Source organism: Alosa pseudoharengus, unplaced genomic scaffold, assembly GCF_046254945.1.
Source record: "Alosa pseudoharengus isolate Yale_2024_CS ecotype anadromous, Long Island Sound unplaced genomic scaffold, YU_APseudo_1.1 YU_APseudo_1.1_scf_15, whole genome shotgun sequence".
In the NCBI taxonomy this organism is placed as follows: domain Eukaryota; kingdom Metazoa; phylum Chordata; class Actinopteri; order Clupeiformes; family Clupeidae; genus Alosa; species Alosa pseudoharengus.
The window spans coordinates 27,133,118-27,160,704 of record NW_027468620.1 but is presented as its reverse complement, the minus strand read 5'-3'; the positions used below and the strand labels follow the sequence as shown (position 1 = coordinate 27,160,704).

The following is a 27,587-nucleotide window of genomic DNA, read 5'->3' as shown; positions in this document are numbered from 1 at the left end:
CGGATGGGTGAAAAACACCACCGATGGACATTTCACGGCAGCATGCAAATATAGTGTGTGATACCGAAAATATGAGCGTCAGACACGTTTAATGCCACCACTATAGAAGACTGACACCCAGAATAAAAGGGTAAGAGGATGAATATTCTTTATTGCATTTCAAATATCCCGCTAGCTTGCTAGCGAGCTAGCCACTGCCTTTTTTTCGTCGCGAAGAAAATGAATAAAATTGGACAGAAAAGTGGGGGGTTTGATTTCGACACTTATTTTAAGTGTTGTGGAACATAACTAAAGGAGTGCATTTGGCTTCACCGTAACACGGTCTTTCGGGGAACTCATAGCCTATTGCCTTACCTGCAATGACTTAGTTCAGATGCTTCGAATCTTACAGCTGCAAGAGAGACCAACGCAAAACACCCCAGGCAGCGATGAGAATACGAACAGGATGGTGATGACAGTCGTTAGCTACAACTAAAAAGACCAGTCATATTAATATGGTGCTGTAATTACCGCCACTAGTGCGATGCTATTCGTTTGCATTGTATCTCTTTTCGTAGATCCATGATTATGCCAGGGTTTCAATTATCTGATATTTTTTGAAGGCTACCATTTTCCATGTCAGGTTTGAATAAACGCCCACGGTAAATTCTGCCATGTCTGTCAATGTGCGTTTTTGCCTGTTTCTCGATGTACGTTTTTGTGGTCATTTTGAGATAATCACAATCGACACACTGTGACAGTGTATTCCGTATACGTGCAACGACTGTTTCCCTTCTGAGTCAGAATATGGCCACGGAAGGCATTGATTATTTTTCTTGACTCTATAGACGTCCTCACTTCTCTGAAAAGAGAATCATCTCTGGTTTAAGGTTGCGTTTCTATTTAATGAAAATAATTGGACTATCCAAGGCTACAATAACAGGTAGGCTAAGACAAGAAGCCAAGCACTGAAGAAATCACCGGTAGCAGACATTCAGCCTTTACCGCTACACCACCCGTCTTTTGACATGTGAAACTTTTTTTTTTTTTACATTGCATGTGGCATGTTTGTACCTACATCGATTTGGATTCGACCAGAATGAGCGTTATTACTGTACGTTAACAGTTAAACTGCATCAGGGTTATTTATGGAATCATTTCTGACGGAGATTGTGGGGAACGGCATAGCGGAATGGGAACGAAATGAGCTTCCTCTTGCCAGTCTTTGTCAACGGTGTCATTAGGATTTAATTCTAAATCAGCCCATTCTATTTGCATGATTGTATTAATGAACAATGGTATTATAAAACATATTTTTGCATGATCAAATATGCCTATATTTAAAATAAATTAAGAAATAATGATGTTGTGAAATGTATGAATTCAAGGAAGAAGGGAAAATCTGCTTTTATTAAGATACATGTAACAAATGCAGCTTTTGCGTTTGGGTAGAGTGAGGAAAATAACTCTCAGTGGTGACATCAGCAGTGAGAAGGTTCCAAAAGCTCAAAATCCCAAAGTGAAGGGTGCAAGCCCCTCATCCATGGTGGTGACATTCCAATCATCATCCAGTGCCTTACAGATGTTCCCTCTGATCTTTCAGATGCCCCCTGTGCAAGGCCTCAGCCCTTAACGGTACACCCGGTCCCAGTCCCAGTCCTGGCCGTGGTCCTGAGTCTGGCTGACAGCGTGGTGGTGGGGGAGCTCTGTGGTGTTTCAACCTCTGCCCGCCACTCTTCCTGAACCAAAACCCCTGAGCCTCCACTCCATCCACCCCCCTCACCATAACTGCCCCCTCCCCTCCTTCCTTCTGCTGACACCATCTAAAGGTGATGGTGAGAGTGAGTGAACAAGAAAATAGAGTGGACTCTTCCTCTTTACACCGTGCCTCAGCTCCACCTCTCACCTCAACGCCATGATTTTCCAGTCTGATATCACCAAGGACACACGCTAATTTGCATGGTAAGTTGAGCATTACACTCCAACCCTGTCAGACATAGACATACAGTACACACGCACATACACACACACGTGACGTATGGGATAATGCTGTGTGACTGCTTCACTCTCTCATATGTTGTTGGAGCATGTTTAATTAATTTATTTATTACTTCTTGTTTGTAGTTCCTCTTCAAGTCAGGTCACATCATGTATGTCATCACTGCATGTGATTAGCTTTTTGAGCACCGTCCACTGAAATACAGCACATTTTTTACATAATTTCCAACAACAACAACAAAAAACACACAATAAGATCATTTCATAGCCAGCACAACACAGCATAGTGCACGCTGATGCAAGCCTGATTGACGACTGTGAGTGCCACTTTATTTCCGAGGTCTTGCTTTACCCTGCTGTTGTGGCGGAGATGTGATGAAATCAAACATGTTACATTTTGCCTTTAGGCCTACAGTGTTACCCGGCCCCCCCGCACACCCCCCAGCCTCGCTTGTCCGACAGTCATTGGTCTGCCTGTGTAACATCCCCCTCAGAGCTGCTCTTTGTGAATGATGGTAAGAGGAGGCCTGTGCTGTGCAGCCGACCGTGACTAGTGCTATGCATCACTTGCTCTTGCCCTGGAATGTGTACGATGAAGTACAGAGAGAGAGAGATAAAGAGAGAGAGAGAGAGAGGGAGAGAGATGTAGATAGAGAGAAAAATAGATAGTCAGACAGAGATTTCCTACTTACTAGGCCGAGGCTCTGTTTTGCCCTCAGTGGTGAGTGACCATATAAGTTGGTACCACCACCAATAGGCTACACAAAGTTTAAGGGACTTGCCGCTGTTATTTTACAGACAACATTGTTGCCACTATGTCAACATAACAAGGCCCTTTTCTACTGTAGGTCTTTCCCAATGATTGCTGAATTCAAACACCTGCAAATCTTTAATGCCTCAACATACACTGGAGGAAAAAAACATGGGTTTTACGGTGTGCATCTGCGCCACGTATAGTACCTCAGACAACAATATAGCCTAGGTTTACACATAGCCATGTACAGCTTACTAAAACATAACACACTAGGGCTGAAAGATAGATATACAAAAGGTACTATGCAAAACCTATTGTCAAGCAGTTGCGACCTTCTGAGACAACACAACAAACATGTAGCAACATGAAAAAGCACCACAGGCAGCAGCACAGCAACAAAAAAGGCTAGTTGCTAGTTGCTGATCTTGCCCAATGAGACAACAGTAAGCAAGCAACTATTTCCTAGTCACAGGATGTATTACATAGTGAATATTGACCTCAAGGTTGACTTTCAAAAACAATACTGCAAATCAAATCGCAATCACAATATTTGTCAGAAAAATCACATTTAAATATTCTTCCCAAATCAGGCCTATAACACACACACACACACACACACACACACACGCACACACACACACACACACACATACACATGCACACACACACACACACACACACACACACACACACACACACACACACACACACACACACACACACACACACACAGACACACACACACACATACTGTACTGAGAGAGAAAGAGAGAGGTTTAGCATCTCTAGGTCATGATACTGTATAGTGCTCCTAACTTCTCTGTTCTGTTTTAAAGCAGATTTTGTGACATACTATTTCCTCTTCCATTGTAAGCTGTTACGCAGTTGTTAATACACATACAAATAAAACAAACCCAGTTCAGTTTGATGACTGAATACTGCCTGAATTCTGATGACTGTCACTGTGTGTTTTAGAGAAGTGGTGTAAAACCCTGTACATGGCTTCTGTGTGTAAATACAGTAAGAGAGTGAAAACATGGGGTGGGTTCCTACATCAGTTAATTCAGAGCAGCCACTGCTGCACCAGCTTGTCTGAACATTTGGTCTCAGGAGATGACTAGGGTGGCAATGGGACAGGAATGTAATTAAATGTTTTAGTTGAGGTTAGTTAACTTTAACAGGGTATGTTAAATACACTGAAGAATGGTACTGGATCTGACACATTTCTTAGACGCATCAGTGATTTGGGCAAATAAAAAGCGTATAGTCTGACAAATAAATTGACTTCCCCCGTACATAACATTAGGTTGTATGTTCCCAAACATCGATGCCTTTTTTGTAGATGAAGTTAAAGATTAAATTGACAACCAACATGATGTCATCATCTGCTGTGCCTGGGGTGTGTTTGCAAAACAGCTTTGGGAAAACTTTTGGTTTATTACGGGTTCTTACGAATATAATGAGAGTCCTATTTGCATACCTGTACCCGCTGTCTAGTAAGTTAGAACAATGGTGTTCCTCAGTGGGTTTTGCATTAGTGTCCATGTTTTTCCACTGGCTAACCCTTATTAACTGGCGGTCACAGACATTTTTGCATATTTTGCGTATTTGCTCTGGCTTCCCAGTTACAGTATCAGACAGAAGTGTGGCAGATAGGCAGTTCAGGAATGGCCACGGAATCTTGATGGCATTAGTCTTGAGTAAGAGGAGAGTTATAATGGTGGACAACATTCCAATGCATGTCCAGGTAGGATCACTTTTCATGTGTTTGATGGAGGAGGCAACAGAATAATTTTGAGGAATGTGTGAAGCAGGTTCTGGGATCATTGGGATTTTGTTGTTGTGTGATCGGGTACATTAGGGGAGGGTTGGGTTTTATTATAAAATGTAAACACCATGCAACCGTTTTTTTCAGCCGCTTTGGTTCATTTCTTAGATTAGATTTAAAAATCGCAAAATGATATATAATCGTGTCCTGTGTATGCATTATAATTTAACATGTTTTGGACATTCCTAAATTGCTTTTGCACATTCATGCAAAATATACACAATTGTTTGCTGTTTAGTGTTAAAAGTACTAGGCATCTATTTACCTATACCTTTATAGGCATATTTATTTTTGTGTAAGTCATGACAAGCTAATAGGTTAAATAGTTATCATTATGTGTAAACCATGTGCAATCATATCAGTTCCAGTGACGTGGTATTTGTGGAATGTTTGCTAAATTTGTCATTCAAACCTTCATTGTTTGCATATGATTGATGAATGATTCAATTTGCTCTAATGCAAAAAATGAGTGTAAAACCTCATAGTGGATGCCAAGCCATGCATTAGGGATACATAATATATGTGGTCATTTGATTCAGTCTTTACAAAAACAACAGAATGGAATGGTTTGGTGGACTTAAAAGAATGCTGATTAACTGTCTATTTCACTTCATTATTTCTGAATGATGATACATTCTCTATGATCATCAGGACTGGATTTTTGTGACATGGGTCAATGACGTGACATGCAGATTTCGGTGTCCGAGATCATTCATTTGGTTTAAAATAATTTAAAATGATTCAAGCATAATTTTATTCTATAAAACCTGTATAATTTGAACATATTTTCTGTTTATCATAAAAGCTATATATATGAACCCTCAAAATGTTAGGTGGCGCTACCGTCCGAGCAAATTGACACTATCTGAAAAGTATTAAACAAAGTTTACTAATAGCTCTGAAATTGTTTGGAAAATTTCAAAACTTTTGTCTGGAAATTTGCATATCTGAAATATCAGGGGCGGTGCAACCGCATTTATAGAACGTTTATTTTGAATTGAAGAGAGAAAAGAGTAAACAGGATATTGCCTCATCAAGAGGAGCCCAAGTTACCTTTACTGATGAGTAAAACGTTTGTAAATCTCTCTCAAATATTGATAAAAAAATAGCTACTTTCTCTTCATAGTTGGACTTGTCAGGTTTACATGTCAGGTGGTACAACCAATGTAAAACTCAGAAAAAGTTATTTGCAATCAGGTAAAAAAAAAGATAAACCAAGAAATAGTAGATTCCAGTGAACAAATAGTTGAAAATGTGTTGTACCTAATTATTCTATTAAATAATATACATTTTAAAATGTAAAGTTGAATGTTGGAAAACCAAAATACCCGCCCTCTACAATAAAGTATTCATAAGTTACTTTTAATACCAAGGTCAACTGCAAAAGAGTAATATGTTAAGCATTGTAGACACTCAGATAATAGACCCTTTCAACAATAAAAACAAAAACAATGCTTGAACGTTCTATTTGGTTCCCAATCTACTTCCTCTGCATTAAGATAACATATGGAATGTTAAAACGGAAGCCTTGTGGGGCCAACTATGATGCTGATAATGGAACTCTCTTGTTTATACCAAAGATTCTACAGCAGAGCTCTGTTCTAGAATCTTTGGTCTATACTTACCAGAGCCATATAAAGGTACCTTTATATGGCTCTGATACTTACCAAAAAAGAAGAGTGGGATTTTTTTAGAAACTTTTGGTAGAGCCACCTGACATTTTTGAGGGGTAAAATTGCAAATACAGTCAAAAATGTATTAAAACCCCTGTAAATGTTGCGTAGCCATGAAGGCTTGCTTAAACACTTGTTTAGACACACTTGTATTCTAACTTCAAAAAATGCATTCTAACCATTCAATATTCTTTTTCAAAATCACTTGTTTGTCAATGACATGAATCAATTTTCAAAAAACAAAAATCAGTTATTTGGAGATATTCATCTGGTTTCTTGGACAACTTTTGCTGCTTGAATTTTAGTTTGGTAAAGTGTGTGTGTGTGTGTGTGTGTGTGTGTGTGTGTGTGTGTGTGTGTGTGTGTGTGTGTGTGTGTGAGGCCTGTGACTTCAGGAAGCCCTGCAGTTGCTTGATAGCCAAATGGCATTTTGTTTTGCAAACTTCCACCAACCTGATGCAGTAATCAGTATTTGCTTATGCCATCAACCATGCTATCATTTGGTTTTCCGTTCAGTTATAAATGTATTCATATGCTCAGCATCACTCACAGCTCTGCTTCTAGGTAAATTCAGGTCTCTGGTATATAATTTTCTCGATTCATATGCTGTCACTGCTACTTTGGCACTATCTACAATATCAGTGGAAAGAAGACGGTGCCCAGCACATTTGCACTGAGGTGATCCAAATTGAATACAAGCATGTAAATGGACAAAGAATAAACACATAAACAATGCAAATGGAGGTGGTGCATCAAATAGATACAGCTTGTGTTTGTCTTATTTTTTAGGATTTTGCTTGCTTCTGTTCATGGTTTGGTGCTATGAGTGTATTGGCTTTCTGTAGTTTTGCTTGTTACACTGACTTAACACAGTTGTTTGATAAGCTTTATAAATAAGCATGCAATTATTCATATGACTGTGAGGATAGTGCTCCAACAATTTTTTGTTGTTGTGTACTTCCCAGTTGATTTAAGTGAGATTCTTGTTGTGGATATCATTTCACAGATTGGCAAAGAGACAACTTTACCATAAACAGATATGTCTCACTCTGGAATGTAAAGGCAATGTCCAGGAAAAGCTTCCAGGCTGATAGTGATGGCTTGAGCAGAATTTTTCTCTGGGGAAGACCCCCGGGTCTGGGAAGAAAACTCTGATGCATAGGGCTGTACCTAGGCCCGCCATGTATATTTAGGGACATTTCACAAACATTTTGCTTAAGATTGAGCTGTACTTGTGTTCCCAGGGGGTGGAAGCCATGCTCACAGTGCTTCAAGATCCCCTGTTTGTGTATTTGCTGTGTAACAGGAGAACCATGGGTACTGTGCAAGGATGCTGTAATGGCATAGACTTTATTTTACTTCTAGATGCTTCTGTAAAAATGACTTGCTTTGGGAGTTTAGCACATATATTACCCAAAACATTGACTTTAGCATTACTAACACACTGTCACATCACTTGAGCTACACTAATCACTGAGTGTCCTCTCTGATGAAATTGGTACTCTCTTTGTGGCTGTATTGAGGTCTCCTTATAGCCTGACGAGCCAGACCCACATTAAAATGTAGGGTCTGGGCACTCACCGTTCGCAGTGCTCAGTCCGAGGGGCGGGATAATCGGTTGTCTTTCAAATTCCCTCTGCACGCAATAGGACAGCGCTATGAGTCCCATGCGTTTCCCACCTGCGGAGCTAGTTGGCTAGTTCAAACTTTTGCCAACTTAATAAAAGCTTAACTCGTGTCACACTGTTCGCCAACAGCAACATTATCTTATTTGTTTTCAAGTAGCAGGGAATTCAAGCCAAAATTGTTGCAACTCTGCCATCAATCATTATGTTAAGCCCGCCTAACGACTCTAGTGTATACACGATTTGATTGGCCTGATAGAAGTTTAATTTTTAGAGCTCACAAGCCAACGGAGAGTTGCTAGACTAGCAAATGTAATTTGCTGCCGCTAGGGTGCGTCTAGATTTCTAGGCTAGTAGTTTGGGTACTTAGTACTTTGTGGCACGTCCTCAAGGGGTAAAACTAACAGTGGCTGAGATTGTCTCATATCTCACAGAGGGGACTTGTGGTGCAGAAACATGATTGGGTCCTCATTTTGACAGTCTTAACCATAACCCTGCTGACCTCTATGTTGATGTATGATTCCATGATCATAGCCACCGATCATATCATAATAGCCATCCATTCACACAATACCCGTCCTTTCCTCAAGTGTGAGTGTTTTGCGAATGACCAGTGACAGACAATGATCACATGCTTCTCCTGTGTTCAGACATGTCAAACCTGTCACTCCCTTGGTGAATTTGACTTGTTTTTAAAACTTAGTTGAGTGTAAATGTCTTTAGTTGCATACTAGATTACATGCTCAAAATGAGCCATTGCTGGTGGTTTGTGTTCTGGGATGGTCAAGAGGTACACTACTCACCATTACAGGGTCATACTTTTAATAGCGTCACTAAACAGCAGGAGCATGCAGTGGTGCAAGTAAGGTGGCAAACCACGTAGGTCTGGCTGTTGTGTGGAACTACGTAAAAACACTAAACTGACGTGAACAAATCTCTGGGTTCAGTACTGCTGTTTTGGTTAATGGCTGTATCTCTGTATCACAGATGAACAAATCCAAACCCTTCTTGTCACAGACATGAGTGAGGGCTGGCTGTGTGATCAGACTATTGTGGCACACAACAGAGTGTTGTGTTCCCTGATACTTCTGTCTTTTGGTTGAATTCCTGTTTTTCTTTTCCAATTCCTATTTCAACTTTATTTCTGTCCTGTGTTTACTGCCTATTTATGTTGTCCATTCTGGTCTATGTTGACCGATTTGTACATCATGTACGTCATTACATGAGGGCAGTGTTTTTCCAACTTTCTGATAACAGGGATGGCTCTGGCTAGCCTCAAACATAGACGAAGATGTATCTCTTCCACACTTCTTGATTTCCTGTCAGCTGTCTACTCTGACTGCCCCCAAACCAGTGTGAACCAGCAAGGATTTGCCAATCTGTCAATCATGTCATGAAATTGAGCTGGAAGTTGCTTAAAATAACCTAGATGCTCACTCATAAGACAGGCTATATACTGTAGCTGTGCTACTAATTTGAAAGCAGTTATGACAAGAGCTGCACAGTCATGGAGTGTTTATGTGTTGTGACATGCTGTCAAAACAATATCAAAACAGGAAAGAAATGAATCTCATGAACTAATGTTAATCTGCCATATCAATTAAAGCACAATGTAGTAGTTTGGCAGCTCAACCAGAACAGTCTTAGAGTCATTACAAATTTTACTCAGAAATATCCAAAAGCATGAATGATTGGCTACATAATGTTGTTGATAGCGTTCTCCCTTACTACAACAGTGTCTCTGGTGATTCTCCATAACACAGATTTCATTCTCACTGAGACGGCACCTGTCATCCCACAAGAAACCCTCTTCAACTATGCGTCACAGCAGACTCGCACTATTTCCATGTTGTTTTGGACAGACGTGACAAAACCAAATGCTCAACTGAGAATGGCCCTCAGAGGGAAGTGGCTGAGCTGAAGGGGTGGGGGGGGGGGAGGGGGCATGGAAGAGACAGAGAGAGAAAGAGAAAGCTGGAAATAACAGTGTCCTGTCTTCAACAGTACACACGCACTTCTCCGCCATTTGGTCCCCTCACGCTTAGTCTGACACTCCTCATGTAGTCTGGAATGTGTCATCGCTGCTCTCCACGCCGCACGCCTCTCTGTCTGTTCTCAGGGAGATGGAGTGTTGGGACAGATACAGTAGATGCCGGACTCGCACCACATTCAGGCCAGATCCGGGCCAATGGCAGCTGCTCTTTCTGCTTTTGGAGGAAGTCATGTCTCTTATGGTCGTATGCTGTCTGTAGTTAGCAAAGGGGTAGAAACATTCAAATTCAGCTCTGTAGGCATGTCTATTTCATGAGGTATTTTATTTGTTACGCAAAAGAATATTTTATTTTAAGTGTATTTTTCTTGTTTTGCTTTCAGTGGAATTATATACGTCTACTAGGTACTATTTAGTAGAGATGGCCTTGCAAGAAAACATAGTGTTGGCATAAAAAAGGTGCTGACTAGATCCTATTCCGATGGTGACAGACCTAACATGCAGTAAAGACCACCCAGGGACAAATGTATCTCCTCGATTATTACCTTTGATTTTCTCTGTGGTACTCAGCACTGACCCAGGGATGGAAGAGAGCCTTTAGAGCTCCTTTTCCAATGCGTCTGTTCTTTACCGAATAAGCAAGAACAGCTTCATGCTTCACTATGTATGAGTCATTGTCTCTCGCTCTTTCTTCCTCTCATAGGGTCAGTTGTTAAGGACACGTTTGTCTGATAATGTTGCAGAATGTCACTGGTGTGAATAACCTGCGTAAATTCTCTCTCGCGCTCTCCCTCTCTTAGTCTCCTGACTATCTATGGTGTTTCTCTCTGTTCACACCCTCCCCTTCCCCTCTATGAGCGATCTCCTGTCTGTCTCGTAGCAGCACAGGGCTTTGGCTCAGAGACGGTGGAGTCTGTGTTCAGACCACTCCAGCAAGACCTGCTAGCCTGCGACTGCGTCACATCACTTCCTTTTGTGTCACGTGGCATTACTTCCTGTCATGTAGCAGGAGTGGTGTACCCAGGGCACCTCTAATGACTCTCTTAATGGGAAACTATTGAACTATTGTGTTTTGGAATGACTCAAATCCATTGCATGGTATCCTTTCTCCCACGTGTTCAATTTTGGTCAGCAATTTGGACTTTTAGAGGGGTACTACTTAAGTGTAAATGCTATTTATGGAGATTTTGTGTGACCCTGGTCACCCAGTTTAAGTTACAGATATGATTGCCGCCTCGTCTGCTTATATCAGGCTGTGGAATCATGTTCCAATGGCTGCAGTCATTTGCATGAGAGCCTTGCTCTTCTAATCTTGTGCGCTTTTCATCCGCTTCTGACATTTTTTGTCACTTTCCATACAAGATAAAAATGGGAAGTGATCTGAGCACTTGTGTGACAGTGTGATGTAGCCATAGGCGAGTATATCCCCTCCTCTGTGCTGCCTTCATCCTCTCTATATGAGCTTTCTGTCTCTTGGGCTGTTCCAGGATCTGTCTCCAGACTTCTGTCTGTCTGTGATTTTTAGATATCTTACTCTAAATGTAGGGTCTGGGCACTCACCGTTCGTAGTGCTCAGTCCGAGGGTTGGGATAATCAGTTGTCTTTCAAATTCCCTCTGCACGCAATAGGACGCAATAGGATATTTGTTTTCAAGTAGCAGGGAATTCAACCAAACTGTTGCAACTCTGCCATCAATCATTATGTTAAGCCCAACAAACGACTCTATACACGATTTCAATGCCAGATTTAGTTTCGATTTCTAGAGCTCACAAGTCAACGGAGAGTTGCTAGACTAGCCCTGGCAGCAAATGTAATTTCTAGGCTACTTTGCCTTTTTATCTGTTTAGATATTTGTCTTTTGTTGTTCCCTGCTAGTCTGTTTGTAGGTCTCCTGTAAGTGTTAGATTTGATTAAAAATGTCAGCTGGGTGAAACTCTTTTGTCTTGTTTGTACAGATGTTGTGCACAGATTCCGTCCACAGTCAGTTTCTAATTCAAACTTCTCACTTTCTCTGTCTGTTTCTCTTCATCCATCTATTTCCATCCCTCCCTCCTTCCCTCCCTCCCTCCCTCCCTCCCTCCATCCTCCTCTCTTCTCCACCACAGCCGCGCAGTGTAAGTGGAAGTGAGATGAGAAAACGGCAGCAGCCACACATCGAAGGACCCCCCCAGGCTCCCGGCCCCCCCAGGCCCAACACCTGCTGCCTGTGCTGGTGCGGTTGCTGCAAATGCCTCTGGTAAGCACCACCACCACCACACTCAAGCACCACGCTTATACACTTATCCTTCCAAACTGTGGAACTGTAGGGTATATTGTGGGATATATACAATATGCCATAAAACATAATTGTGAAATATGTCATTCAGACAGGACAATGCAACATTATGATACGTGAATATACATATTGCTGAGAGCACGTAGAAAAATGAAATGATGTGACTAAGGCACCTACGATGCAGAGAAAATTTCATGTTAAATAAATAAAGGTGTTTTTTAGGGTAAGCGCATAGACAAAAAATCGAAAGAAAAGGACAATGAATTCATTATGAGAGGCACTATTTGTTTTGAGTGCATCATGTTCTGAGGGACGTGCCCTGATATATGTAAGACAGTGCTGGGGCTGTGAAGCCTAAATGGTATACCTGCTTTAAACAGCCCAAGGTCTGTCTGTTGACGTCGCCAAGATGGAGGGAGGTTTGTTTGCGTCCACTGGAGTGAATGAGGCTAATTTGTCTGACATTGTAGTCTTTCTGTGAGGCATCCTTCCTGGAATGCTTCCCCTGCAACTTTCCTAGTAGCACCCTGGAGCTCTCGGCAGACAAACCATTCTTCAGGGAGAATAGGCAGATTGATTCTAAGAATGGAAGAGTGGTGTCCTGCCTTTAGGCGCTTGCTACGCCCTGTTGTCTGCCTCCTCCTCTCATTACATGGAAAATGGCTTGTTATTGATGATCGAATCATCAAGATGTTTGCATGAAAAAACTGAAGTTCCCTCTGATCTGGGGATCAGAGGCACCCATATGTGGTCTCCAATGTGAATGAATCTGTATTTGCCTACTGTGTGTGTGTGTGTGTGTGTGTGTGTGTGTGTGTGTGTGTGTGTGTGTGTGTGTGTGTTTGTGTGTGCGTGTGTCTATATTGTATGCTGTATACAGTATCTGTGTGCATGGGTACATTACCATTTGCATCCATTTCCGTGAGTGCAACATTGAACGTAGCGTGTGAATAAACACGCTGGATCTATGAGATGTTTGGTTCTGCTACTTAATTCTCCTCAGTGCCAAAAATGCACAACTATGTGTCCTCCGAACTGAACGCGCTCCAGCATAAACTGATCACTGACTGGCTTGAAAATTCCCATGTCCAGGTTCTGCGGCAGTGCCGACCAAACAAGGCAAGATTGAGGGTGCCCTTGCAGAGATCAGCACAAACTATTTATAGCACTTTTATAAATATAAATACTGTATGAAATAAAGAAAACATTGAGGGAGGTGGACAAGCCACTGTTTGTGAGGCCCTGCGTACATGAACAGAACACCCCTCTGCCCCTCCACACCCCCCCCCCCTGCTTCTTTGTGGTGCCATTATCTTGTCTGTGAACAGCTATTTCCATCTCGGCATCACATGCCAAACAGCTGTGTCGACCACGGTATATATTTAGCATCTTCCCTTGCATGTGAAAGCCCTGTGGCTAGTGCACCCAATTATGTTGGCACAATGAAGACTTTGATTGAGAGACAGTGGGGGAAGCTAAAACATCACCGTACGTGGCAGAAAATAGACACCCGGGATTGTTTCGGGCCTTTGGGGGGGGGGTCCTGAATGCAAGTTGCGAGGGTGTTTTTGTTTGTTTTTGTCTTTGTGATTGCCTTTGTGATTCACATTTGTGCTGTTGCTCTCTTCAAAATCATGGCTTGTACGTTTCCTGACTGTGCTCTTGGTGCACTGCATTGTGGGAGTTTTTTCTACTGTTCTCAGGATATAGATTTTCTATTTTTACTTAGCCATCGAGCTGTAAATGTTTCGATGTCCATAGTTTCAACTCTCAAGCTGCTTCTCCTAAGCAAATTCTGACTGTTTTAGATGTATCAGATTGTGCTGCAGAGGTTCCTGCAAGGCAAGGGCTGTTTCAAAATTGGAGCTGGGCAATATGACTTCAAATTCATATCACGATTATTTAAAGTTTTACTTTGTTTACGATTAATGAACGTTTATTTGTACTCATGCCCTCATATTTCTCTGACAAAGTACTGCCAACCAGTTTGTCATCGACTGTACCTGCAGCCTATTATAGGGTTTGTTTTGGTCCCGGTGTGGTATTGTGCTTCTCACAGATTACAGAAGCTCTTCAAAGCAAGAAGGAACATCTAAAAGAGTTGTCTGGATGTGTAACTGTACGTACACACCGCCGCCGACTTGAGCTTCCAAAGAAGCTCTGGTCGCCCCTGTCAAGGACGCTTGTCAAAAAAGTCCAGGGAAGCTTTGGACGCTTTGGCCGCTCTGACGTAACAGCATTTTACGTTCGATTATGTTCTATCTTACTACTTTATTCTATTCGATTGGTTGCTGGTCGTTGGTCGCTGAACCGCGTCATAGCTCATTACCATAAAATTGACTGACTTTCAACTTTCTGCTTGACGCTCAAGTCGCTCAAGACGCCCTAAACGCGACGCCGACGGATTTGCCGCTTCTGGCAGTTGAGAGAAGCCGGCTTCCATTGAAAATGAATGACTTCCTGAATCTTTGGAAGCTCAAGTCGGAGGCGGTGTGTACAGTAAGATGGTGTAAAACTTCTAAAATCCCATATTCCTCCTCTCTACTCCTGCAGGAATGCAGACAGAGTGGAACGCCCTGAACGGCCGACCTGCACAAAAATGGACAGCATAGAAACCACCGAGGAACAGTAAGTCACCAGACCTTTTTCAACTCACTTTTAGTGGCAGATGTGAAAATGTCTTATTTGATGCGTAAAAGTCAGATGCTGTTTACTCCTGAAAGGTTGTGGTTCTTCTTTGTGTCAAGTCTGTTTAAAGAAAATGACTCATCTTGCAATCACTAACATCACATTTTCAGTTGATTCTGTTGACACATCCTCTGGTGGTTTTCACTTGAACGCCACATACGTAACATGACACCTTGGATGGAAATCTAACACTGTGGTATGTGTCATAATGATTATGCAAAGGACAGAGTGATTCATTTGGTGTGATTTTGATTGTAATTAGCATCTCGGAGTGGTGAGAGCTGCTGCAGACAGGAAGCAGTATGGAAGCACGACTCTCCTTCTCTGTTGCGCAACACCACTATGGGCTTCCTTCCTCTCCCTCTAATGCATGTTTATGGCCACCTGATTGGCTGCTGGCAAATGGCATTAGGGGCGCACGGAGATGTCAGTGCGACGGGGTTAACAGTCCTTCAGTGTCTCCTGCCATGAATCGGCCCCTATTTGGCTTGTCATTCCTGCATCACATGCCGCATGTACGGAAAAGGAAGGAAGTCACCCGTGTGTTGTGGACCCTCTTATCTACTGCAGCTTTAAATTATGGTGTGTGTGTGTGTGTGGTTTGCTTGTGTGTGTGTGGTGTGTATGTCACTGTGTGTGTGTGTGTGTGTGTGTTTGTACATGCACTCTAACTCCCTGTATTAGCCAATTAGAGCATGATTTTTTTCCACTCACCTCTTCCACACTTTTAGCTGTTTGTTTTGAACAGCTGTTCCCTCTGAGGATTTCTAAGGTCACATCACATGGGGACGCCATTTCGTTCTCTCTAGGCCCTCTCTCACTCTCTCAGTCCACTGAAAGCACACTTTTCATCGTCTTCATGGAGACTTAATGCATGGCTTATGGCTCCGCTCGCCCTGTGTGCTGATTTCAATCTGATCAATCATTACGGGGCACTATGGCCTAATGGTCTGCTTCAGACCAACAGAGTGCGCGCCATCTTGATTTGTTGTTTTGTTTGGTCACTCACCCCGTGCCCCACCCCTCCCCACCCTCCCTCCTGCCAGACACCCCACACTGGACGAGGTGGTCTCCTGGGCACGCAGCTTCGAGCAGATGATGCGCTCCACGGAAGGCCGGGACATTTTCCGGGAATTCCTGCGCTCCGAGTACAGTGAGGAGAACCTGCTGTTCTGGCTCGCCTGCGAGGAGCTCAAGAAGGAGACCAACCCCACAGCCATCGAGGAGAAAGCCAGGATCATCTACGAGGACTACGTCTCCATTCTTTCACCAAAAGAGGTAGAGCATCGGCTTTTTTTTCTTCTCCCATACTCTTAAGCATAAAATGATTGTTGGCCTGTTTGCATTTGTCAGATTGGCAAGGTGTTTTCTGTCAGTTTCGCCTTGAAGGGTGAGCTGCTCTGTTGTGCTTTCTGCATATGCGATTTTAATTAAGTGGTCATCGCCTATTATGTCATTCATTTCGTAGGATAGGGTCCTGCTAAGGTAAGGGTGCTTTTAGTTCACTAAAGTCAAAGGTTTAACAAAAAAAACATCTGACCAACATACTGCTTAACACTCATAATAATATGAGCATACAATAATATGCTATTGTACTAATTAGTACAGTTACCTTTCCAAGGACACCATCATTCTGGATATGAATATGAGCCAAAGATCTAAACTCTAACTTTAAAACCTGCAGCATCGGTTGATGCCTATCAGTTATTGACTGACTATTAGATGGTATATTACATGCATAATGGTCATGTTGTTTTGCCAACTCTAACATAAGATGATGAATAGATTGCATTATTTGTTGGTGTTATTGTTATAGCTGCATTAGTGTTTTTCTCATCCATGTGTGAAGCAATAGACATCAAGTATTGTCTAATCACAAACAGCCCTCCAATGTCTCCCATATTAATTACAGAAAGTGTTTTCTTTTCTATGCCACAATCAATTGCATCTGATCTGAACTTATTCACTGCTGCTTAATGTCTTTGCATCTGTTGCCACTCCATCTAGTAATTAATTTGCTTTAATCCGCCAATATAATTTCAGACATTAAAGTAAACCACTGGTCAGTGAGAACGCTGTTGTTCTCTCAAGTTCTTTTCCAAGAGTGTGGAATTGAATTTAAGTGAGTGCAAACATTTTACTTGTGTTGAAATAGTTGGACATAAGTTACCATATTCATCGCAGATTGTACATGATAGCATAACACACAACCATAACACCTTATAGTGAGTCCAGGGCTCTACACTAAAAAAAATTTCCAGGAGCACTTGTGCGCCCAAGTTAAAAAATGTAGGAGCACAGACAAAAATTTGGGCGCACAGTCAGTTCTGTACTTAACTTACACATAATCTAACATTATACTGCAGCTAACAGTTAAACATGCCAGTGCACCAATTGTGAATATTAAGAATGACTGACAACATTTAGGCTACAGGAAACAGGATTTTAAAGATCAGTGCCTACTTTATTTTCAGTCTGTTCTATTTTCCTACATTTTGTTAATGTAAAATAATATAATACATTGCCATATTTGCATTTAGCCTGTATATCAAGTATCCTGCCAAATGTAGGCTAATTTATTTATTTGTGAATCCATCTGTAGCTAATCCAAATATGCCCATGGTGACCTATCTGACTGCATACTGCCTAATACTACTACTAAAACAGTCCATTTTCTCTTCCACAAAACCCAACATAGGCTAATCAAGGATATATGTTTTATACTTTTAGTTTTTATTTGAAATATCCGCATTGATGGGGGCAGTAGGCAAACGTTAGGCCTACTTTCGTTTTGCACTTACACACACTCTGTGTAAACAAACAAGCATGCGTGGAAGCCTGGAGTTGTCAGTAGCGTTCTACCTTTGAATAAAATGTGAGTATTATGGGAGGCTACTTTTGTGCCGGTTCGCTACAGCTATATTTTGCATATTGCAGCCAATACGTCAACTGGGCTTAAAGGCATGTTAGGTTACCTTTCCTCCTCTCACTGCATTCTCAGAATCTCATCCTGTTCCTCCTATATCCAATGAATTCGGTGGATAGAAGAACTAATTTCTTCAATCTTTGCATCTTGGCTGGCTAGTCTAACTTTCCGCTTTTTCTGCGCACTCTTGGACTTGATAGAAGCGACTACTAGCGAGTCACAACGCGAAACTGCTAACGTTGATGGAAGGTGTAGTTTTTATGCTGCATTCGCGACATGATTCTATGGTCTGCATAATGTTTCTCGATGTTGCGGTGTATTTTGTACACAAACATTGACATGGTTAGAAGTCATTCGCACCAGTGCGCCTAAATATTTTTTTGCACTCGCACGGCATCATTTTTACTCGCATGTGCGAGTGAAATGGGCGCACTGTAGAGCCCTGGAGTCTTTAATAAAGATTTAAGGTATTTTAAACAAATATTTTTATTTGTACAAGGGAATATAGTGAGGGCCAGATGTACTAACGCTTTTGCGCCCACTTCAGGCGTATTTGTTTCGCAACGTGCGTGTAAAATCATTGCGAGGTATGTACAAACAGGCCGCAATGATGTAAAAGCGCAAACTGCCTGACGCAGGAGCTGAAAGTGGCAGATTGCGTTGTTCATGTCAATCACATGCATTTATGGGAGGATCCAGGGGAAAGTGGGAGTTTAGCGTAAAAAGATGGGAGGGGAAGAGTAAAGAGCGCCTACTTATGTATTCCGCGGTATGTACAAAGACTGCTCCTGAAAGCGCATGTCTATTCTGCGCCTAAATACGTCCGCCTTGTAAAAGCAGGTGTTAATCCAAATTGCAGTTCAACGCTTCAATAAGAGAACCTTTCAAAATCAGAATCGCTATTTAGAGCACCAGTTTTGTAAGTCTTTGTACTATCAAAAGCAACATTAACTTTCGTTGGTCTTTCGAATGTCTTACTTTCACTTTCACATCATTCACTTAAACTTTCCTACTTGCTAGATTTGACCAATCTTCCATAGCCTACGTGCACGAGTAGAACTAATGATCTTCATTATCTCCCTGCTTGTTGATATCTTATCATGTATGGTATTATTTCATGATCGCTAAACGTTTGATTCTTTTTAATGTTTTCATCAGTTAACTTCATTCAACTGCGCTTGTATGTAGGCACTGGCATTCAGTTGTGGACGTTCATAAATTGTGTTTATGGGCGGAGAAATGCAGGGAAAAGGCGCAGTTTACACTAAGGATTGAATGAATGATAAATATGACGGAAACTTGGGTCTGACAGCTTTCGCAATCTGCGGTTTGTCCATGACGCTGATAACGCTACGTTCGCAAATGTATGTACATCTGGCCCTGAGTGTCTTAAAAAGTACATTACTCACACACCTCTTATTGGGATGGTCCAGGTCCTCTCTTTTGTAGGTGTCAGTACCTTAAACATGGGTGTGAAGATGTTATGTGCAACATATGCAAATGTCCTTAGAATTATGGCTACATTAGTTTATTACACCCCTAAATCTTTTCTCTGTTCCTAAGTGTACATTCAAAAATACCCTCATGGCCTTAAAATGGCTTAAATTTAACATTATACCTTTTTTTTCATTTTGGAAATTGGGATCTATCTGGCCCCTCCCCCTGTCCACACACTGTTCACCTGCGACTGGCTGCTACAGCTTACAATTTAGCTAGCTTGGCGTCATATTTACGAAGAATTGTCCCACCCCCAGGTAGTCAGGATTGGTTCAGTACCCTTATGACTGTCATAAAGGACTGCAGTTTGAATTTGCATACTGAGGCTGTGGTTGGTCGATGGTAGATCCAAAGAAGAAATCCTGACATGACAATGACATAGACTGCTTATTTCGCTCATGATATGTCATGTACAACATAGCAGACATCATACATGTTAGCAAGGTTAAGAACATGATTTTCACCACAAGGCATCTGTAAAGTGAGAGAATCGTATTAGTAAGTCTTATTTAATAATCTTATTTGTATCTCTCTGAGCGTCTGTTGGCTGTAATTGATGATAATTCCATCTCTCAAACATGCTCCATAAAACCTTGTAGACGTTTGGCTTTTGACCTTTGACTTTTGACTTTTGACCTCCACACCTTGAGGCAGGATTTGGTTTCCCGTTGCAGGTCAGTCTGGACTCTCGCGTGAGAGAGGGCATCAACGTGAGCCTGTCCGAGCCCAGCCAGCTGATGTACGAGGAGGCCCAGCTGCAAATCTACACGCTGATGCACCGCGACTCCTACCCCCGCTTCCTCAACTCCTCCGTTTACCGGGACCTTCTCGAGAGCAAGAGAGGCTCCTGTCTGGACACCTAAAAAAGGACCTCCGTCCCTCGCCACACCGGGCGCAGCCCATCACCGTAACTTTTTATGAATACGACACAAACAGAAACAAAAATGAACCCAACGCAAACACAAGGTGCCACAATGGGGGGAAAAAAAGGTGTGTGACGTTTTTAAGCTAAGCAATCCTTTTTGCGACTCACTAGCGCTCAGTTCCTGCTCAAGTGCCCAATGGAGCTCCTCAGGCAACTGTGACGTTGAGAGACGAGATGAAACAAACGATAAACGACAGATAGACACTCGCTTCCTGTACTGTACTTTCTGAGGAAATCTCTCTTTCTCTTTCTCTTGTCTATCTCTTTCTTTCTCTTTTTTCTCTCTTCCTCCTTCCCTGGCTCTATCTGTCTCCCTTGACTTCGTCTTACTCTGCCACCCTCATTCTGTTGTGTCCTTCTTCATTTCTCTTTCTTCTAACACTTTCATGATGTCTCATAAGTTAAGGCAGAATTTAACGGCAGTGATCTTTTTGGTTGGGATGTGGAGCTTGACCACACAGATCAAGTTGGGAAAAAAAAGCACCCTTTTTGCATGAAATAAAAAAAAAAATGTATTCTAACTTGACGTTTAAGGGGTGGACTTTTAGGGTTTTTTGAGAGGATGTTTTCATTTGTTTTCGTGGTGACAGGCCCTGCCAGGTTCTTGAGGTACATGGATGGGAACTTAGTTTTTATTGCCAATTGTCATTTTTGAGAGGATTGAGGAGAAAGTGAAAAACATTGCGACTGCGTCACTTTTCGGTCTCTGGCAGAGTTGCGTGAAGTTGGGAAGAGAAATGAAACAGCAAACAACAACAAACAAATCAACAACAGCAAGGGCTAGCATTGAGGCCGCCGGGCAGCTAAACTGAATCACCGACGTTATTAACCACTGCAAAAATCACAATGCCTATCTTTTTAAAAAAAAAGGGCAGAAAAAATAGCTGCTGAAGTTGGCAACAAACTCGAGTTTGTTGTACACATCCGTCCTGTCCCTCCCAGGCTGTAAAGGAAGACGGCATGAAAGAGAGAGTGTGAGGTGCACTGGTGCTGATCGGGAGATGTCATTCTAGCCAGAGTTGCAAATAAGGGGAGCCTTTTTTAACGTTGAAAATAAAATTCCACCATCTATTTGTCAAATGACTTGAGCATTAGAGAATTGTTTCTTAGCATATAAACAATGTTTTATTTTTTCATGTGCATACTGTATGTGTGTTTTAGCATATAATTTAAAGAGGAGAGGTCCTGATGCCTTGTTTTAGGAGGTAGCTGTACAGCCCTTGTTTGCTTTAGCACTGTAAAGCTGTCTGCGTACTGTGGTATTGCATTGGTGAGAATGTGAACTGTTCAAGGAATATCTTTCAGTTGTTTATAGGGAGTGGCTCAGAACAGAGAGAGAAAGAGAGAGAAACTAAATTAATCAGATCATAAGGTCAGATCATGTTTCGGGTTTCAACTTTTAAGATTGTTTTGACTCTGAAGGTTTGCTCTTGCAAATGTTGCATTGCAAATGCCAAGACGCTTTTGTAACCACTGTAACAGAAAGAGAGAAATACAGTTGTTTCTCTCTGAGTTTGCCAGTCTAATTCTCCACGTTTAGAGTAATGTGGAGACTGTATTACAGCCTACAGAATCTACCACTGTAAGAGGCATAGTGGAAAAGCAAACGAGATGAGTTCTTTGCTTCCTGTCCTTGGAAGGAACTTCTTCACTGTTTTGTTGTGCAGAGTGCAGTCTAGGACAGGGCTACTGCACCACTGCACTCTGCATGCTCTCTCTGTGGTTCTTAGCTTGACTGTGGAACACATTCAACTATGAATCGTGATTTGATAGTGATTGCTGAAACTCTGGTCACACCTGACATGCAGGTAACGGGAGTGTTAAGTCCTCACACCTCGAGGGCTTGGAGGCGATTAATGGGTTTAGAGAAGAAAGACGACTTCAGACTTGTGCAATGGTATCAATGGTATTTGGTTTTTTTTTTTTTTATTGAGTTGCTTTTATTGCAACCAAGTGCATGCGTGCTCTTTGTGAAGAAGAGGATTTTTTTTTCAGAGTGCGATGCCACAGCACCTCAGCTTTGGGCTTGTTCGAATTGTATTGGTGCAATCAGACCACTTGAGCATGCACCAGTCCTTGTCGAAGATGAGAAACCGACTCACTCACCTTAAAAGATTCATGTGCCAAGAGCAAGTTGCCAGTGAGCCAGTGAATTGTAATCATGTTTTTTAAATAGCTTTGATGGTTACTTAAGTGCAACTGGATTCTATTATAGATTTCATGCTTTTAAAATGAATCTATAAAATGTACTGTAGCTTTTTGCATTATATTGTCATTCATAATGTAGTACGGACTCCGGCCCATGGGCATTGGTCGCGTAATGCACATAAATGGAAATGCATGCGTCATATTCGTAAAAACTCTTACAACATATGTAGCTCTGTCTGCAGCACTTAACAGTAACAAATGATTTGCTGGAGACAAAAAAAATGAATACATAGATTTTGTCAATCTGTTTGGTTTTTAGGTTTGTAAGCGTAGACCAGACAGCTTCATGGTGTCATTGAGCAGTGTGTTCACATGATGGGCAATCAGTCTGTAGAGGCAGGTGAAGCCAGTTACTTTGGAGCCATGTGGCAGATTCAGAGGAGCCTTCTTTTGCCATCCTGATTTTCCTGAAGGTTTGAGTGAAGTTGAGGGGTAGATGTGCCGTGCGTTTCTCCGTGCATGTGCTGTTTCTCTGCCAGACCTGGGAAGCATCAACCATCTTACTTTCACTTCTGGTGGAGAGGTTGTTCTTTCTCTTTTCACAAGACCCTGTTTTTTTTCTAGACAAATATTTCATGGGGCAACTTTAAAGTCACACCACATCATGTTTTATGGATCACCAATTTATTTTGTTTTATTTTTATTTTTATGATGATTTTATTTCATTTTAGATTTTTCTGTATTGAGAGTGAAGCTCCACAATAGTTAGGTAGGGTTCCCTACCCCACTCCCATCCTCCTTTTCAAACCAACCAAGAGTAAGACCTTGAACTGAAATATCATATCCTGCATGACCAGAGGAGCATTGGCCTTATCTGAGTTGTCTCTCTCTTTGAACAGTCTTATTAGGTTTCACTACCTCTCTCATGTTCATTAACTTATTTCACATCCAGTGGTCGATGTACAATTTTTATTCTATTTTGAACTACTTGAAGCCTAACACTGTAATTGAAATGTGCACAGAAGAAATATATTATGTACTGAGGGTCGATGAAGAGTAGCTGATTTTTTTCATTGTTGTTGTTGATATTGTTGTTTTTGTTTCTGTTTTGTTTGTCAATTGTATATTCAGCTGAAATACATTTTTAGACATAAAGAATTCAGGAAATACACTGTAAAAGGGCTAATCTCATTTTGCCTATGCAAATAAGTTAACAGTTGAAAAGGATTGAATAGAGTATTTGTGTGAGACCTTTTCAACAATATTTGGATGGAACAAGGTTTACATTGCCCTTTGCTGATATTCTTCAATCTTGTTCAGCAAAAAAAAAAAAAAAAAACATTTTTTCTTATTTTGTTTCTTTATACATATAACAAATAATATATATAGAGAGAAAATAGTATATGCCTTCGTGATGAAAAAAAATCAGATTTAAATAAATATGTGTTGTCTGAAGTGTTTCGTTATTTTGGCTTGTAAGACGGCCGTTTGATGAACCTGTGGGTGACACCCATGGAATGAATGCTGAGCTGTAGTGAACATTGACCATTGGTGTAGTTCAGCTTTTATTAGACATTTGATTTGCAGCACATTCATCCACATTTTTTTTTTGACCCAAGAAACAAAAATGTAAAAGAGCAAAAGAGAGAAAGACCTCTTGTATGGATTGATGCCACTGCCCTTATTTTATGGTACTGGTAAATCCTGCTTCTCAGTGTCCCTGGACAACATGTCTAGTGTGTTTCTGGGTCTATCAAAAGTCTGTTAGTGGGACAGTATTGTAACATTCTCTTCTGGAAAGGTGAGCTGTTTACTTGGCATTTGGTGCAGTTTCTTCAGTGGCTTTGGCAGGTGTGTTGCTCACAGCAGGCGTAAGATCTCATGTATGTCAGTCTAATGTACTGTAATACCCTATGAAGGACCACTCTTAAATGCTGTACTTTCAAGAAGGGCATCTGTTCCCATCCTCATATGTTCCTCGCGCCACTTGAAAGGACATGTTGAAGTGACAGTACAAAACTACCTCTGGTTGGTTATTCTCACTGTCCCAAGTATCGCGCCTACAGGAAGCCACTTGATTTATTTGCAAATACCACAACAGAGAACAGCTTTAAAGGCAAACACATTAAAGGCATGGTAAACACAGTACAATTGCTTAGTTTTACCTTCATGAATAATTGCTATTTTTGTAATTGCGTTACTGTGAGATAGGCTGGCAAGTTGAGATGGCAGAAATTTCTTTGGACTTTAGTTGAGGGTTGACTTGAGATCAGAAAACTTCAAGCTCAGTTTGTGTGAGGTAGTTTTAGTGACAATAATTTTAAATAAAAATGCTTCTGTGTTAAATCACAGGACATCAGAAAGCATGATATTTTTTACAAAACAAAATATTGACACAAGTGAAAGTAAATCAGAAACTTTGGCTAGCTGGCATATTAAACTAGATATATGACTGCTGAATTAAGAGATGTAGGTTGATCTTGGTTTACTTGTAAAATACAGTCTAGTTAGGCACATAAGCTGCTAAACAGCTGGACTGAGTCGAGTGGGCAGACATGTGATTGAAATCTCTTCTGGCTGCATGAAGACTCCCCCTAGAGGAGCTCTGCCAAAAAGCCTTTTTTTTTCTCAAAGGGTGATGATTTCATTGAAGAGACACAGAGAAAAGCATATTGATAGTGTTGCGAGAGATTATGACGCAAAATAGTTTTTTTTCCCCTTGAAAGGTCTTCGGAAAACTAAGTAATCAAAGCTCCATTACTATAAGTAACGTATTCCTGTACTAACAAATGACACAATAGATGAATACACAAGTGGGTGACAAAGAAATATGGAATATTTTCATGTTTCTATCAAACTGTCCATGTGAGTGACTGTGTAAGACTAGGTGAGAGACCAGAGAGACTAGTGGAACACTCATGGTTTGTTTGAACCTCACAGGTATACACCTCATCTTGATATCACTTTGTACATAAATATATCTTATCCTTCTATGTCAAGATACACTTTTTGGTATGGCATTTAATTGAATGATATTTATTAATTTAAAATGCCATGAAAAAGTAAATGCCTTTGTAGATACCGTCAAATTATTACTTAAGAAAACATTTTGATTGAAAGTTATATTTTCTATTCAGCATGCCTTTGCTAAATGAAATAATTTAGTTATTTATAACAATCGATACTGTATAAGTATGTATTAAAGTACTGCAATATGCAGACAACTAGTACCATTGGAACTTGGAAAGTTTATTATTTGACTTTGTTGGTAATACATTAATAATAACTACAGTAGTCTTTTTTCCAACAGATTCTTAACAATTGCCTGGAAGAAGGAAATCCTCTTTATATTAACGAGATTAGATGGCTGTGTGTCGACTGACGACTAGAGAGAGATCAGCTTTTGCATGAAGTTATTGAGTGAGGCTCTTACGATCTCATACGATTGCTGGTGTACCAGCAGTCAACTCCATGCGTTAAAAAGCTGACCATTCTGAATGTTAGCAGTATAACATCGCTTATCCTTTGAGGGTAGTTGGTGTGTGAGTTGAAAGTGCTGTTGGAAGGTGGTAGGACAGCTGGGATACATGGGAACTGGCAGTGGATTGAGGGGTTGCTTTTAAAGAAGTTAAAAACAGTAAGCATGCATTGTATTAATTCTTGAGCGTTTGCCAAGCTCCACTGAGACCTTAGCTAATTTACCAACAACAGAGGCGGAAGTTAATGAAACACACCTAGATCAGTTGCACCAAAACACCTGTATGTACTGTGCAGATGAGATGCACTTGGACAGAGTGGTGGAGATATGCGCTCCCAGATATTTAAGGCTGAGCTTCAAGTTTCCCAGTTTGTGTGTGTGTGTGTATACGAGTGTGTGTGCTTGGTTTGTGCCTGTGTGTGTGGTCAAGATAATATTGAAGAGCTTGTCCATGAAATTGTAGCATATTTATACAAGTGCAGAAGGTTTGTGTTTTACAAGTAGGAATCAAGTTATTGACCGTGAAGACAGCACATGAGCTTTGTGGGTTAGGATGTGCTTCTCTCCATTTTTCAATCCATTCTGCATGTGAAAAAAGAAGAATATTGGTGTTAGTTCTCTACACCCACAAGAATGCCTGCATTTTGATGTCTCCTTATGAAAGGAGATAGACCACAACAATTGACTCGTCATTTACTGATGGTTTCTGGCACCTCAGCGGCAGCCATCGTGCAAAAGCATATTACTTATATTCTCTTGATCTACATGTTGCCAATCAAGTCTTTGACACATTCTGAGAGCATGTTTAAGTGCCAAGTCCTCTCACTTTGCCTAATTCCAGTGCTATATTCTGCCTCTGCGTGCCAAAATTTAGTACAATAAGAATATCAATTTTCTTGGTGTCTGAAGTGTGTTGTGATCTGGCTAGTAAAGCCAGAGTGACTAGTAAACCCTCTTCAAAGATGAGCACTGTGGCATTGTTTTCCAAGGAGAGTGAATCCATAGGGCTCCTCTATCAGGAGGTCTGCCACTTATCTGGTTTAGTCACTAAACCACATAACTTGAAATCAACCCCCAGAATACATGTGGGGGGGGGGACACAGTCTCCAATGACTCAAGAACAGAACTATTCCCCTTTTGCACATGTTTGTACAGTGCATCTTTCCTTCGCCTTGAGGATGGATAACATTGGTCTTCATATCCCATTATAGACCGAGGACTTTACCATAAAGGACGTGACTTCACTCCAGCCGTATCATGAGTTCATCAGTTTTTCGCCTCTATTTTCAGGCCGCCACATGGAGAAATTCAAAATGCAGATATCCTAAAATTGTAGCCACCTTTGTTAAATGGTCAGTCTCCTCCGAGCATGGCGAAACGATGCTATGTGCAGAGGCAGTGTTGGGCAGAGGGCCCTTGGCCTTTTGTACCTGTGTTCATTTGTGTCCCAACATTTCACACATATTTTCTTATGATATTGCATTATGCTTTAAATAAGTTATTGAAATGGTGTGTAGTTCATTTGTTTTAGATTTCAGAATGTAGACAATAAATGTGTGATTCACCTTTTTAAAACAAACAGTTTGGCAGTGGTGGTTGATACGATTGTGGCAAACCATATAGATGTTTTATTTTTGTTTGTTTGTTTAGTTTAGTTTTCAGTCATTAATGCCATGAAGGGGGGAATCCTGACTACTGTAACTGCCCTTGAATATTTCTGTGTACTTTATAGTGCTGCTAGAAAAAAAGACTGAACTTTAAATGTAACATATTATCTGACAATAAATACTTTTGAGACTTTTA

The 27,587-nt window shown here is 41.1% G+C and overlaps 1 protein-coding gene across 3 annotated transcripts; it reads left to right on the top strand.

Moving 5' to 3' along the window:
- Nucleotides 1–27,587, top strand: rgs17 (regulator of G protein signaling 17). Of its 3 annotated transcripts, XM_076286086.1 has the most exons (7): nt 1–130; nt 1,583–1,941; nt 2,385–2,492; nt 11,953–12,083; nt 14,676–14,750; nt 15,857–16,088; nt 19,908–27,587. In XM_076286086.1, the coding sequence occupies exons 3-7, from the start codon at nt 2,487–2,489 to the stop codon at nt 20,094–20,096; spliced, it is 633 nt and encodes a 210-aa protein (XP_076142201.1). In that variant the 5' UTR covers nt 1–130; nt 1,583–1,941; nt 2,385–2,486; the 3' UTR covers nt 20,097–27,587. The 3 variants fall into 3 exon arrangements, with proteins under 3 accessions (XP_076142201.1, XP_076142202.1, XP_076142200.1); XM_076286087.1 differs by lacking the exon at nt 2,385–2,492; XM_076286085.1 differs by lacking the exons at nt 1–130; nt 1,583–1,941; nt 2,385–2,492 and adding an exon at nt 2,585–4,478.

Bases quoted from the DNA above. Each gene is read 5' to 3' on its own strand.
- rgs17 (XM_076286085.1), top strand. From the start codon at position 4,074: ATGAAGTTAAAGATTAAATTGACAACCAACATGATGTCATCATCTGCT. The intron at 14,751-15,856 runs GTAAGTCACCAG...CCCTCCTGCCAG, and splicing joins ATAGAAACCACCGAGGAACA to ACACCCCACACTGGACGAGG. The intron at 16,089-19,907 runs GTAGAGCATCGG...TTCCCGTTGCAG, and splicing joins CCATTCTTTCACCAAAAGAG to GTCAGTCTGGACTCTCGCGT.